Here is a 14947-nt window from a genome sequence, read left to right as displayed (position 1 = left end):
TTAGATAGATCTTGAAGGAATGAGAGAGTAATTAGTCCATGGATCTGCTAATTCCATGTGAAGATAATAAAGTGATAGTTTATTAATCCAAGTTGTTTAAACCTTGACTAAGAATTCATTAGCTATGTGTATTTTTTTTTTTTACCTGTATATTGTGGACCAATTTTTTAAAATGTTGGGGGAAAAAGCACATGAAACTGTCAAAATAAATTCTGACACACACTAACTTTTGCAGGGATTTCAGAATAAAGAACAAAGAATACATAAGATTAAAGTTAATAGATAAGCAATTGCTAGAATCCCAGGGAATCCCTGGAATGCCAACAGATTGTAGAAATGGTAAGCTAAAGATGAGTCCCTGTACCTGCCAATACTTTACCTCCAGGTAACATTAATGAGAAATAACCAACCCTGGAACAGCAGAATCCTCAAAACATGAACTAAACCAATGCCTGATCATTGATCACACCTGAGGAAATGATGCTTTTCTTCTCCCATTCCCTGGACCCCAGGCCCTGTATGAGCCATTAGCCCAGATTGGTAGGCCATGAAAATAGAAGTGTTCCCCATTCTCTCCAAATGATACAGAAGCCAACATGCTGCTCACAGATACCAAGGCATACAAGGGAGTGGCTGAAAATGTGCCCACCCGACCTCCATGGGAACGGAGACTGCAGCTCTTCAACTCCGATTCAGCTCTCTCTTGAGCAACAATAAACTGGGGCAACCGCATACATAATCTTGAAATTGGTTACTTCAGAATGATCTGGAGTTCTGTCTTCAGACATAACAAACATGTACAAGAAAAGTTCACTGGTTAGTATCAGTGCTGACATTTATCTTACTTACCTCTTTGACACTGTGTGTTACTGCCCATATTAGAAAAACTCTTGACATCACCTGGAAAGAAGTCAGGACAACAGAAGATGGCACGATTCCTGAAAGAAATTTAGGATGATTATCACATAATATGTTTTCCAAAACTTTCAAATTTAAATGTTTACAATCAACACCATCTTTAGCAATTTAAGATTACCTATGCTGCTATAGATTAAGTCTGGCAATACAGTCATCACTCAAACTGTTTTTCCTGCCTTAAAGCCAAGCCTGTTCATGACACCTGAGGAAGCTGGCTACCTTTCTTAAGTCATCAGAGTCAGTGACCAACTACAGTATTTTTAATACTTAGAGACAAAACAAAACCACCACCCAACCATTAAACAGGGATACTGATGGTTCATTTTCTAATATAGCTTTCATGATGACTAAGCAACTATGAACAGGAAGGAAATCAGTCCTACTTTTGTCTAACAAATACTGAAAGTTCTTAGATATCAAATTTGAATATCTGGCCATCAAGCTTAGCAAAATCAAAGTTTATTATTTCAAAACAATTTCTTTATACCTTGTTCACTGCAAGTATAAGTTATTTATCCTCTCAGTGCACTCAGTTTACTCAGTTTATATATAACATGAGAACACCTTTATTTTAAATAATCATCTGTTAAGCTTTGGCTTCAAATGCTACAATTATGACCCCTTCCTAGACCAAGGCCACATGTAACATTCTTGTCTCCTTAAACCCTCAAATAAGCAAGCCATCGTTTGGAAACACTTTTTTCTCTTTGTAACTTTAAGCTAGCATGGAACTGCTTCTAAAATGAGATTTGGAAGCCAGCAGCCCTTCTGATTCTCTCTGACCTCACTACTGCCAATACCTATTCTTACTTGCTAGACTCCTGGGGTTGAACATGGAAAATTCTGCAGCAGTCAGTGTCTGTCTGCTTTAAAACCAACCTCATCTTCAGCACAGTCAGTGGGCAATCCTGCACCACCTAAAATCTTCAGCAGTCACTGGCTATCCTGTACAATTTCAATTCTTCTGAACATTTGTATAGCAGGACAAATTACAACTTGCCAAAGACCAGGTATGAATCAGATGGAGTTACAATTGTCACCACAGGCTTGGCTACAATGGGAAATCACTTTATATCTCTTAAAGGGATGTTATATCATGCTTTAAAAAAAAAATAGATTTTTGAAAAGAAACATGGGCTCTGATAAGGGATAGTTTGGTTCCTCAAAGTCAGTATCATGGGAAGGTCAAATACAATGCTTGGCTTATAGAGGTATGTAGAATGAATGGAAAAAAAATATAAATGCAGGGACAGACAGGTAAACGGAATACATATTGAGTCCAGAAAAGACTTTTCAATAAGAGTGTAGGATTTTATTTTCAACAAACTGGTGTAATTGGGTCCTCACAGGTAAAAACAAAGGACTTAAATATAAAACCCGACTCAGGAGCTGAGGGGATGGCATGATGTTTAAAAATGCCTTCTGCTCTTCCATATTGATTGGGTGGGCTGCCCAGTAAGGCTGGCTCAAGGCCTCTGCTGGCCTCCTTGGGTACCCATACACATGTGGCATAAACACACTGACAGACACACATATTTTAAAAACTAAGAAAGAAATTAATTCAAGCCTGGGATGCAACTCAGTGCCACAGCACCTACCTTGCTAGGCCTTGGGTTTAAGTCATGCATGTGCGAATGAACACACACAGAGACACAGATACACCCACCCACCTCCACACACAGGGGAAGGTAATCAAAACCTTCAGGGCTGGAACCCTAAAACTCAGTAGAAAACAGGTGTGAATCTTGAAGGTTTGAATCATACAACAGTTTATGATATATGACACTATTGACACTAAGAAAAAATAGATTAGCTTGTGTGCTTTGAAGGATAACAAAAAGGAAGTTAACACAGCTCTGTGTTCCGGTTTGGATATGAAGTTTGATGTCAATGCAGCAATGTTCAGAGATGAGCTCTGGGAGGGAAAGTGGCTGAACTACGACACTATATCTTGCTAAAAGTGCCCTGATCTCATCAAAAAGGCTAACCCTCTGAAGGGTTCCTGGACAGGCAAAAGACTTCAGGACACAGGGCCTACCTGAAGGACACAGATCACTGGGCGCATGCCCTAAGAGGGTGCGTACTGTCTTTGGATCTTTTCTTGCTTCTAGTTTTTCCTGAATCCTGCCATCTTCAGAGAAAGTCCCCTTTGTCCCAGACCACCTCTGCCGTGATGCTGCTTCACAACCCCACAGAGATGCAGCCAACTGACCATGGAATGACAGTATGAGCCAGAATAACTCTTTAAACATAGTGATGGAACACTTGCACACCACAGACGGGAAAAGATCTGTAATCTTATCTGACATGAGAAACTTTTATAATTCCGTAATAAGAAAAACAGCCAAATTAAAAAAAAAAAAAAAAAAGTTGAAAGGAGCATGAAAAGACACTGGACATCATTAGTCATCAGGAGACACAAATCAAAACTAAATAAGATATATTTCATACCATACTTGTTTGAACTGTGAAACAGTACAGCCACTCTGGGCAGCTGTCAGTACCCCCAAAGTATTAAACACTGAGTTATAGAACTCTTACACAGACACACATGTACACAGGCCACACGCACACAATTTATGTTCTCACAAAAATTAGTTTATGTATGTTCATAGTGGTATATATGAATCAAGATGTGGGAATAAGTGTTTACTGACAGATGAATGGGTAAACAAAATATGGTATACTCTTAAAAACAAGATTAATAAAAATATGGGGCTGGAGAGGTAGCCCAGAAGATAAAACACCTGGCTGCCCCTTTAGAGGACCCAGGTTCCATTCCTAGAACCCATATATCAGCTCACAGCTGTCTATAACTCCAATTCCAGGGGATCTGATGCCCTCTTCCAGTTTATGTGGGCACCAGGGATGCAAGTGATACACAGACACACAGGCAAATGAAGCATCTGCATATACAAAGTATTAATAAACATGAAAAATAGGATAAAGAAATGTTTGAAATTCTCAAAGAATTAAAAATATATTACAAATGAAACAAATAGAAATGAAGTACTGATATATGCCATGATATTGATGAACCTTCAAGATGCTATAAGAAGTCTATGGCAAAAAGCCACACAAATTTATATGATAGAAAGTAGATCTGTGGTTACCTAGGGCTGGAGTTTTGGGGGAAATAGGAAATGACTCTTAATGGATTTCCTTTTGGGGTAATGAAAATGTTCTAAAATTGACTGTGGTAATGGTTGCACAACTCATTATACACTCTAAATGGGTGGATTATATCTGAATAAAGAGATGTTATTAAAAATAAATATGAGTAAAGTGCAAAGCCTGGTTACATAATTATGCAAGACAGCTAAAGAAGCTAATTAGTGAATCAAACATTTAGATAACACTTCGAATAAGTTTTACAAGAGCTGGAGAATTAGAATTTTATGAGCAGAAAGCATTTGTTGCTTAAGGAAAGATGAACATCTCACGCTGCTGCTTCCTCCTGCTCTTTAACTTTTGCCCATCCTCCCCAGCCATGGAACAGCGTGCTGTGCCGCTGAGCTGTTGGTGTTTCTGGAAATGCTCCCAGATGCTGCTGTGTTTTCATGAGGTTCAGAGTCTGGACTTCAGGGTTGTAAGCTCAAAACTGAGTCTATTGCATTCACTAACAAGAATCATCAAACTACATGAATTACCGTAATAATCCAAAAAATTCATTTGTGCATCTGTAATAGTGGCACAGTTTTCTAACAAACAAATAACAAGAATTGTAGAGATCCTCATCCTTGGCCAAAAGTCGCTTATGAGTGCGACTTTAAATGAAGAGACTGCAAGAAAGTGCAACCCAGCTGAGCACTGGAATCCCCTCCCCACCTACCAGTGGAATCTGGGGCTTGTGCAGGCCCAGGCATTCTACCACCCAGGTCCATCCACATAAACAAGGGATTCTTTTATTTTACTTTTTAACATTTCTATATGTGTATGAATGTTTTGCCTGCACATCTGTTGTATGTGCACCACATGTGTGCCTGGTGTCTGAGGTAGTGAGAAGAGGGGGGGATCTCCTGGAACTAGAAGTATGGATGGTTGTGAGCTGGTAACTGGACCCTGACCTTCTGCGAGAACAAATGTTCTTAACTGCTAAGCCATCTCTCCAGTCTCCAACAAGGGGTTTTTTGTGCTTTTGAAGACAGGGTCTTTTTATGTAGTCCTGGTTGCCCTGGAACTCACTATGTAGACCAGGCTGGCCCCAAACTTAACTCACAAAGATCCGCCTGCTGAAATTAAAGGCACGTGCCCCGCCCAACAGGGATTCTTAGTCACCCCTTCTTTACCATAAAGCACCCTTTTCTAGGTAATAAGAGTATTTATGTTTGCTTTCCTTTCAAAAATACTAAATAAAAAAAAAATCAGAAATTTTTCCTTAGAAACCAAATTTGAAATCCAAAAACAATGATTTGTTGCTTTCCTTTTTCACTTCTTAAAGTGTATTTGTTGTCATTGTGTATGTATGGTGTGATGTGATATGTGTGATACAACATCCAAGTGGAGATTAGAAGACAATTTGTGGCATTTGGTTCTCTCCTTCCACATTTAAGTAAGTTCCAGGGGTAGAACTCAGGTTATTAGGCTTGCCCAGCATATCTTTACAGGTAGTTTGAGCTACCTTGAAAGCCCTCTGAGCATATTTAAAAATACATATGAAATCTAATACTGTGCTCTTTGTACTGTTTTCCCTTATATATTTCTCTTAACATCCTTCAAAGTATCTTGAGTGATACTATTCCTCTGAGTTTTTTTTACCCATTCTTTACCCATATTCTTTACCCATATTTACCCATTCTCCTTTGATCAGACATTTAAATTACCTCAAATTCCTTGCTATAATAAGTGAAGGAATAAAATACTATATAAATAACTTAGAATTTTTGAGCATGGATTTATTAAAGGACTATTTTCTTGGGGCAGTTTCTCAAGAGTCAAATGGTATGAACATTTTTAAAGCTCTGGAAACACATTGCCAAATTACTTCCCAAATAGTTTGTTATCGATTTGAATTCCTAATCAGCAATACCCAAGAATACATGCTTTCTGATTTGGTAACTGGCCTTGCTTTTAGGCACTCCTGCACACACGGCCAGGGGCCTCATTACTTAGACTCACCCATTTCCCCCATAGTTGTTTTTCACTCCAGCTCTCAGTGCCATTGCAACTTATCCTAACAAGACACCCAGCAAACAGCTGTGGAGGCCCTAATCTAAGCACACTCTCAAAATACCTGTTCCTCTAGTCCAACTGAAATGCCAGGAGGGGCCTAGGGATGGAGCTCACTGGCTGAGCACTTGGATAACACTCCCAACACCCAACGCTCAACCCCAGCACAGCATAACAACAACAAAGCAAGAAACCATCTAACAAAATATGTCAGCAGGAGCTAGGCATGGTGGCATATGTCTGGAGTCCCAGGATTGGGAGTCTAAGGCATAAGGGTTTTAAGTTCAAGGCCAGCCTAGGCAAGCACATCAAGACTCTGTCTTAATAATAAAGAAAAATGCCAGCAATGTCTTAGGGTTTCTTTGCTGTGACCAAAAGCAACTTGAGGCGGAAAGGATTTATTTCACCTTACTTGTATCCGTCATCCAGAAAAGTCAGGGGAAGAACATGGAGATAGGAGCTGATGCAGAGGTCATGGAGGAGTGCTGCTAATTGGCTCACTCCCCATGACTTGCTATAGCACCCAGAACTAAAGCTCAGGTGTGGCACTGCCCTCAGTGAGCTGGGCCCTCCTACAGCCAATCAGCAATCAAGAAAACGGCCCAGGCTTGCCCACAGGTCAATCTGGCAGGGATACCCCAATTGAGGTTCCCAACACTAGTTTGTGCCAAGCTAACACAAAAACTGTATGCAAGGGGATGTAGTAATGAAAGTGCTGGAATGGCTCCTCCAATGGGGGGAAAGGTGTTTATTGTGAATGAGAGAGAGAGAGAAAGAGAACACCCAGATGTGTTCAGAGCAGAGAGCAGCCAGCAACAGACTGGACATGGCCAGATCTAAGGAAGTGGGAACAGTAATGGCAAGAGGGAGAACACACAGAGCAGTAAGGGTTATAAGGGTAAGGGGCTGGGGGAGGGAAGCCTGTGCTGGAGCAGGCCTGAGAGTTTAAGGAGAAGTGGGAAGGATGTGTGCATGTGTGCCTGTGTGCTTGTGTGTGTGCATGGGGGGGGGGAGATGCTAGTGTGAACCCTGAAATATATGATGGGTACTTGTGAATAAACAGTACATGTAGGAGCTTGGGGACTAGCATGAACTTTGATATGATGACATGTGCCATAGGCATGTCCACGGGGAGCCATATGTCCCTTTTCCATAGACAAGGAAAATGACTCCCTTTGGTGGACAGAAAACCCATTTTACAAGTTCCCGAGGAATGCTGGATTTTACCTAGCTGCCAGAAAATCCTTCTATAGTCCTGTTTGAGATGGGCCAAGACTATCATTTCTGGGTATCTGCACTGCCTTTTGGAGTTTGGGGAATTACAGTTTTCTTTGAACTTGACATTCCAACCTTTTGTTGATGATAAAGAACATTGATAATCTCTCCTGCAGCTGTTTTCCAGCTGAGGAGGGCCATCTTGGTGGTCCAGGAAGGCTGGAATGCAGGCCAAAGGCGGGGAAAGGGAGAAGAGGAGGACAACTGCAGGAGACTTGGGGAAATTCTGTCAAAAGCATTGGTTCACTGACTATGCCTGGTGAGACAGCAAGCAATCACACCGGTGGGACTGGTTTACATCAGGAACACAAGCAACAAGAGGGGCCTGTCTATAAGGAAGACTGGCTGAGCACTGGGAGCTCCAAGTCAGCCTCGGATTCCAGCTACACAAACAGCAGAAGGCCGCACAGATGGTCCACAACACCTTATGTCTGTAGCACCTGCTTCAGAGGCTTGTGGTTATCAGGTGCATTTCATATGAAACTGTGAACCCATGCTCTTTTCTGGAGGGATGCTGTGCAGTGCAATGCTTGCCCTAACTCTCTGTGACCCTTCCATACAGCTCCAGATGGGAAATCTGCTTTAGACCTTTATGTTTGCTCCTTTCCAATGGTAAGAACTATATAACTGAGTCACCCTGGTACCTAGAGAGCTCTCAGCTAAACCTGAAGCATAAATCCCATGCAATCAGAGTACAGACAGATAAAAGGCCCACTAGATGCCCTTTTCTTTTCTACTTCTTTCTACACTCAGTCCCATTATGCTTGTGGCCCTTGTTTGAACACAATGGCATGGATGTTAAAATCCAAACCACAGATGTTTCTGTTATTTTGAGGTGTCAGGGATTCTACAATCTTATTAGTAAACTCATTTTAAAATCATATTTAGTAAATATTTGGGCACTTATTGTCATTTTATTTAACAAGTATTTCTGGAGTACCTACTCTGTGCCAGGTTCTGTTGTCTTGGTGGGATTCCAACTACAGAAGACAAAGTTCTAAGTGAGCTTACACAGGGCATGTAGGGGACATTCTTCAAGACGCACCTCTAACCCTCAGAGCTTTTCAATGAAGGCAGTGAGGGTGCCTGGAATTTGTAAATGAGAGAATAGTGTGATAGCACACAGGTAAAGGAAGTTACAGTCAGGACAGACTCGGTCACACACACACCTTTAATTCTAACACTTGGAGTAGAAGCAGGCAGATTTCTGTTAAGTTCGAAGTCAGCCTGGTTTACAAAGCTAGTTCCAGAACAGCCAGAGCAAATAATGAGACTCTTGTCTCAAAACAAAACAAAGAAAAAAAAAAAAGAGAAAAATAGAAGAAAGGAAGGAAGTTACTGTTAGCAACAATTTGAGAAATAATGAAAAGAATTTTTGTTGAAAGAGCAATGAACCTGTGAAGCATAACATTAGCAAATAAAAGATACACTCTGTGTGTGAGCTGCACATAGGGGATCTGGCAATCAGTTGCCCATTTATGCAGAAATGAGGATTTGCTGAGTCATTTAGTCCTGTAGGTTGAAGAAGTTCTGGAAATGCCCCTCCCCGAGCAGCCCTCAGGTAAGCTGGGTGAGAGGGGCCGCAGAGTGGCCACATTCGAATAAGGTTGAAGGTTAAATACTGAAAAGGCAAGTGAGGCAGGGTTGGGAATAGAGTAGAGCATTGACTATGTAGAAGTCGAAGCTACAGCCAGGGAGGAGCCACCCAGCAAGGGATAAGGACATAGTCATGAACACCGCACCAAGGCAAGGAGTCAGTGCCAGAGAATAAGTTAAGTGCCAGCAAGTGAAACCAGATCATAGATCCTCCTCCCCACCAGATACCTGCATACCAAATCATAGGCAAAAATGTTAAATACCGCACACTATCAGCAGCATCCAAAGAGAATGGGCATGACTAAATGGGCAAGAATGTTCGAGTATTTTATACCTACCCAAGATGGCATTCTGTGTAGAAGCAAAAGTTAAGAAGACAGGAAAGAACCTGGCACACAATTTGGACTCACCATAAGCTTCTTGAGGAAACACAAGCTATCAGAAGTCCATCCAAGTGAAACAAATCAACAGAGAACTCACAAGTCTTCCTTAGAGGGGTATTCTAGTAAGCTTCTCATGTGATAAAAAGCTTTAGTTTGGTAAACCCCAAATACACAGGATTTTTCATTAGAGTATAAAGGTCATCCATTTTGAATATTCCATTTCTCTATGCCCTGTCCCATGTAATCATTTGAGAAAAGAATGCTCTTTGGAACATTTGTCTAAAGTTAAAGAAGATTTATTGGTAAAATTTAGAATTGCTTTCTTTCCTTTTCTACCAGTACTGGGGGTCAAATCCAGGGACGGACACACACACACCCAAAAGGTTCTGAGAGTTCAAGGACAGCCTGGTCTACCCGGTGAGTTCCAGGCTAGCTGGGGCTATATAGAGACTCTGTCTCAAACCTAAAAACAAACAAACAAACAAACAAACAAACAAATCCACACACATCCTTTAGGTGTGCTGCCACTGAGCTGTATCTCTAGCCCCAATCTGATTCTAAACTCTCTTTTAGCTTTGCTACCTTAATTCCTTATAAAGAACATGACTTAATTTCAAAATTAAGCAATAATCTTAACTAGAATTAAACATTTAGCACTAACAAAAAGATAATTCTGATTTTAAACCAATTCTAACCTTAACACAGAAATTCTCTTCTATACTTTCTCTTAGCAAACAAGTTAATGTCAGTAGGAGGAGAAAAACATTTCTGGTGGAATGAAGAATGGATAGAGGATTTGTGAAGTCAGGGGGCAGGCAGAGCAGACAGACCGATAGCCTGGGAGTGAAGGAGATGATGGTGTGCTACTCCAGATAGACAGTCGGCCATTCTTTGCTCCTTTCCTAGAAAGGAGAAAAGTGACCATGCCTCTTGAGGCTAGAGCACCCCCATATCTCCAGAAAGCAACCTCTGTACAGTTTACACTGCCACACTTATACCACTGAATTCTGACCAAAGAAATTTGGTGGAAATCAATAGTACAATGATAGCATTTATTTAACGTCTGGGGGTTTACTTGAGGTTGTCACTTCAAAGTATCCATGGGTACTATGCTTTCTGATGTATACAGTCACTGAACTTTTTCTATGCCAGTAAGACAACGTTCTAATAAATGTATTCATTCTTAAATTTTTATTAAAATATAAATAGATACAAAGAAGAAACAGAAAAAAAAAAAACAAAATGTAACATTTCATTCATTCCTTGGTAACAAATGTACAGTAAGCATTAAATCCTTTCCTGTGAGTTGAGGGACAGTCACTTCAACAGTAGAAGTACAAATGGGACATGTGTACCCTCAAAATATGAGACAGGATCCAAATACAACATTCAATCTGTTCAAACTCAACACAGAGGCAACTCCACCTAGCTGTTACTGTAGGACTGTGTGGGCCCTCATCTCACTGAATCTACCTCTCAAAGTCAGATTTTCTCACATAGAGCTCTAAATGTAATTACTTCATGTGGCATTCAAAAGACATAAGACTGGGACAGTTTGATCACTAGAGGAAACTGGGCTTACTAGGTCCCACTATGAGCCAAGAGTAACCTAAGGCAGTTCCCCTTATAGGAGCAATTCTGCCTTAGGGAACACAGTCACAGAATGCATGGTGCATCTTGGGATAGTAATGTTTCCTGATAATTTTAGGGGAGATCCATTTTCACATTAATATTAAAAAGGGACTTTAAAAGTGACCCTTTTCACACTATGGTTAGGCTGTCTGTCTCTACTCTCAAACCTCTTAGAGTAGTAGACTCCGCCTGCTATTAGGGAAACTCGAGAAGAAAAGCTGGAAAAGCACAGAACACAGGACCAAAATATAGGTGGGAGGCTGGGCTGGGGGAAAACAGCAAGGAAAGTACCATGCAACCAAAGAAGAGGCAACACCTATGTGGACTAGCACATTGTGTGGAGTGGGGTGCTGGCCCTGAGCTCCTTTTCTAGCCAGCACAAGATAAAACAGCAGGGCCTGTAACCGACAAGGAGGTAGGAGGGTTGGTCCTTTGCACCATGTCCTCATATATTGAGCAGCTAGCTGCCTGCCGCACTGGTTTTGGTTGCTGGACACATCAGAGCCATTTCCTGCTTGAGATGGCTACTGTCACTGTGCCTATGACTAACAGCTTTCTCTTCCATTTACCTGAGCTTCTCATATGTAAAAGGCCAATAAACTGGTTTTGGTACAAAGCTCAGTGTCTTCTGAGATCTCTCAAACAGCAGCTTTTCATCCACTGGTTTACTTTGGAGGTCTCTGCCATCATTGCTTAACTTCTGAATAAGAGCATGATAGACATGAAACATGCCACGAGTCTCCAAAGTTTCTGAATGTAACATAATAGAATGCCCTTGTGGAAAAGGTGAAGCCATAAAAATCCAGGGAGCACACAGTAAGCCAGTTCTATAACTGTGGTTATAGTCATGGTGGCTTACTCAACCCTCCACTAAAGTCAGAGCGCATTCCAACACATTCCCACCTGATTGTCTTTATGGTGTGCAGAACACAAGCTGTTTATACCAGACTATTGATTACAGCTTCTATACGGCTGGCTTGTGTATTCTTGCCAGAAGACCACCGGATCTTTTTTTTTTTTTTTTTTTTAAAGTAAAACTGTCTGTCAGAGCCAAATAAAATTGACAGTTGAACTATTACATAAGTACCGTTATATAAACAGCCCCGAGTTCTGTTTTGATCTACTCCATTTGTTATGTCACAAGAAAAGGTGGGGGCCACTGGCAGGGTAGAGACTCTTTCCTGTATATCCTCTTAAAACTTCTAAATTTCGTGCCATGTAAGTGAATTATCTACTGAAAAATTAAACTCATGCAAATATCACTGTAAAGACAGAGTGTGAGTGAGCAGATTAAAGAAAATGAAATCTCAGAATTCACTCAGTAGTCAGTGTAGTTATAACAATGACATGCACATGGACCAGATCCGGAAAGAAATCCAAAAATAAAACTGGAGACTTTATGGTCATTTTTTTCTACTTATCAAAATGAATTTCAGTATTAGACATTGACAGACTCCCTGATAGACAGACAGACAGACAGACAGACAGAGGGGCTAGGTAATCAAGGCAGTGAACTTCCAAGATGGCCAGCTTCTTCTTCATCCTCCTGACAAAAGCCTGACAGCTTAAAAAAAAAAAAAAAAAAGTGGTGGTTTGGGGTGGGGGGCTTGTCAGTTTCTGTCTCCCACCAGCATGTAGGTCCCTGCTGATGGACTGGCTCAACAAGTTCAAGGCCAGTTAAGACATGTCACATAACAGTTCTGAGCCAATCAACCATCCTAGTTTTTTTCAAACTAACCAACCCTAAATTAGAGGACAAAACCCTTTAGAGGCTTTAAAACCCCAGGCTTGGAAAAAAGACTGTATTTTCGAGTCCTGGTCTTTGTGGTTGTTGTCCATGTTCTCACCTGCTCCCCCATGCCCTGCCCACTTTGCAGGAGTCTTTTTTTTTTCTGTATGTCTAGTCTGCTGTGTGCACATTTCCTCACCCCCCCCCCCATAAGTGCCTTTCTGATTCAATCTGTGGTCCTGATACTTCTCTGCTGCTATTTGTTGTGCATCATGTTTTTCCTGACTTTTAATTCTTTAACTGACAGGAAAAAAAACAAAAAAACAAAAAACCAATCTAGACCCCTAGACCGTATCATTTCTAGACTGTATCAATGTAGAATCAAGGTTACTTGAATCTTGAACCCACAACCAACATACTAACATGTTTGGGGATAACATGATTGCACAGGCAAGAGGAATAAAAGAAAGGGTCTCCCAAAGGCTATTCACAACAGACATGCACAGTTCAAATGCCTCTGCAGTCTCTGTTTCCCCTTGCTGCACTCATGGGGGTGTGTTGGGGGGGTGTTCACTGAGTAGGAGGCCAATAGAACATGGAAAGAGCCTGTCGACAGCATATAAAAGACACACACTGAAAACACTGCTTGCAGGAGGAGTGAAGCTTGTCAAAGTAGTGCAGAGGCTGGGAAAGTGAAGAGAAGAGAAAGCAATTATAACCTGAACCTAACAATTCCTTGGCTAATTTTAACTAGAGAGGTGGAAGGTATCTGCAGCTTGAAAACGATAGGCAAACGAGTGTGCAGGTACAAAAGACCCTCCCACACAGAGCCTGAAATGGTCACTGCAAGAAAAAGTGTGTGTCCCATTGATCATCTGCTGCTGCTCTGATAATGCTTCGGTTATGGCTCCTCCAGAATAAATAAATGGCCTTAGGGAAGAACAAAAATCCTAAGCTCAGAGCAGAAGCTGTAACTTTTTGTTACAAGATAAAACAAAGTCAGTAAGACTTTATTAATGTCAAACTTGGCAGAAATGCCACTCTAAAATTTCTCAGCTATGAATAATGGCTATCAAATATTAACTCATATTTACTTTTAAATGGAGTTGAAATAGAGTTACTTAGCCAAGGTTTCTTTAACTTTTTGAGTCAAGAGCTATCACAGCTGATATATTTATTCATATTGAACTATGCTCACAAATAATTTTAAATATGTTTCCTGTGGCTTTAAAATGTAGAGAAAACAGTGACAACTATTTCTTAGTGATGGATCACAGATGATTCCTATTATTATGAGGGCTGTATTATAACATGTGAGGGGAGGGCCAAGGACAACCTTTACATGGGTTCCAGGGTTTGAACTTGGGTTACCAGGCTATTATCTGCTGAGCCACGCTGAAGGATGATTTTTTCCCATTCTTCACATTTTTTTGGTATTAGCTTATTATTTTTTTTAAAAACAACGTGCATGTGTTAAGTTTATATTAGAATAAATCATATTCCTTTAAGAATGTTACAACTTGATCTAAAAGCCATTAAATTAAAATGGGTACAATTTTTATGAAAACAGCTATAACAAACTGATTTACAATCATTTTAACAAAACAGCAAAACTCCAACACTGTGTGTGAAAGACTTTATTTATTAGCTGCTCCTTATACTAAAAGGGGACTTTGCTGGGAGGAAGAGGAGACTGTACACAGGTCATAACTATGATTTATAACCACGTATGCTGCCTCAAGGCAAATCAGTGTTCTTTGCTTTTCAACTGAAACTTAGCAAATAAAAAAGATTAATCATTCACATCAAGTACTCTACTACCACTATATTCTATTACCACGTGGCTGCTGTATTGCTGTGAACTCAAAATTTTAATAATAATCCAAACCCTTTGTGGCAGAAAATTCTACTTGTTTACCCTTTGTACCCCTTCTTCCCCATGAGAGCACTGGCTTTGGGCACTGCTGACATCAAAGCTTTGTTTGTGTCGCCACTTTATGCCTGTGATATATGAATATGACACCACATAAGCTGCCACCTTTGTAACTGCTGGACCACAGCACAAAGACAGAAGTTATACACTGAGGATGACGGAGTAGAAAGACAGACTTTCTACCTAGGAAGAACATATCCCTGTTTGGTTAAACCCAGTGGTCGGAATTCTGCCTAGCATAGCTAAATGCAACACCCCTATCCGTGCATAGATGGGAAATAAGTTCCAAGGAACTGAGGGGATTCAAAAGGT

The 14947-nt window shown here is 40.7% G+C and overlaps 2 protein-coding genes across 3 annotated transcripts in view; one reads left to right on the top strand and one right to left on the bottom strand.

Annotated features, from left to right (window-relative positions):
- Nucleotides 1-2839, top strand: part of Dtx3l (deltex E3 ubiquitin ligase 3L) — a 795722-nt gene extending 792883 nt beyond the window's left edge. The window contains exon 6 of the transcript XR_007834951.1: nucleotides 2827-2839. The gene's annotated coding sequence lies outside the window, so the exon portion shown is untranslated. The remainder of the gene's footprint in view (nucleotides 1-2826) is intronic.
- The window catches only part of Hacd2 (3-hydroxyacyl-CoA dehydratase 2), an 86934-nt gene that overhangs the window by 35581 nt on the left and 36406 nt on the right, over nucleotides 1-14947 (bottom strand). For both annotated transcript variants that reach the window (XM_051191410.1, XM_051191409.1), the window contains exon 4: nucleotides 850-938. In XM_051191410.1, coding sequence (XP_051047367.1) covers nucleotides 850-938 — 89 coding nt within the window. The remainder of the gene's footprint in view (nucleotides 1-849; nucleotides 939-14947) is intronic.

Source organism: Phodopus roborovskii, unplaced genomic scaffold (genome assembly GCF_943737965.1).
Source record: "Phodopus roborovskii unplaced genomic scaffold, PHOROB, whole genome shotgun sequence".
In the NCBI taxonomy this organism is placed as follows: Eukaryota; Metazoa; Chordata; class Mammalia; order Rodentia; family Cricetidae; genus Phodopus; species Phodopus roborovskii.
This window is presented reverse-complemented; position numbering and strand designations above follow the sequence as displayed.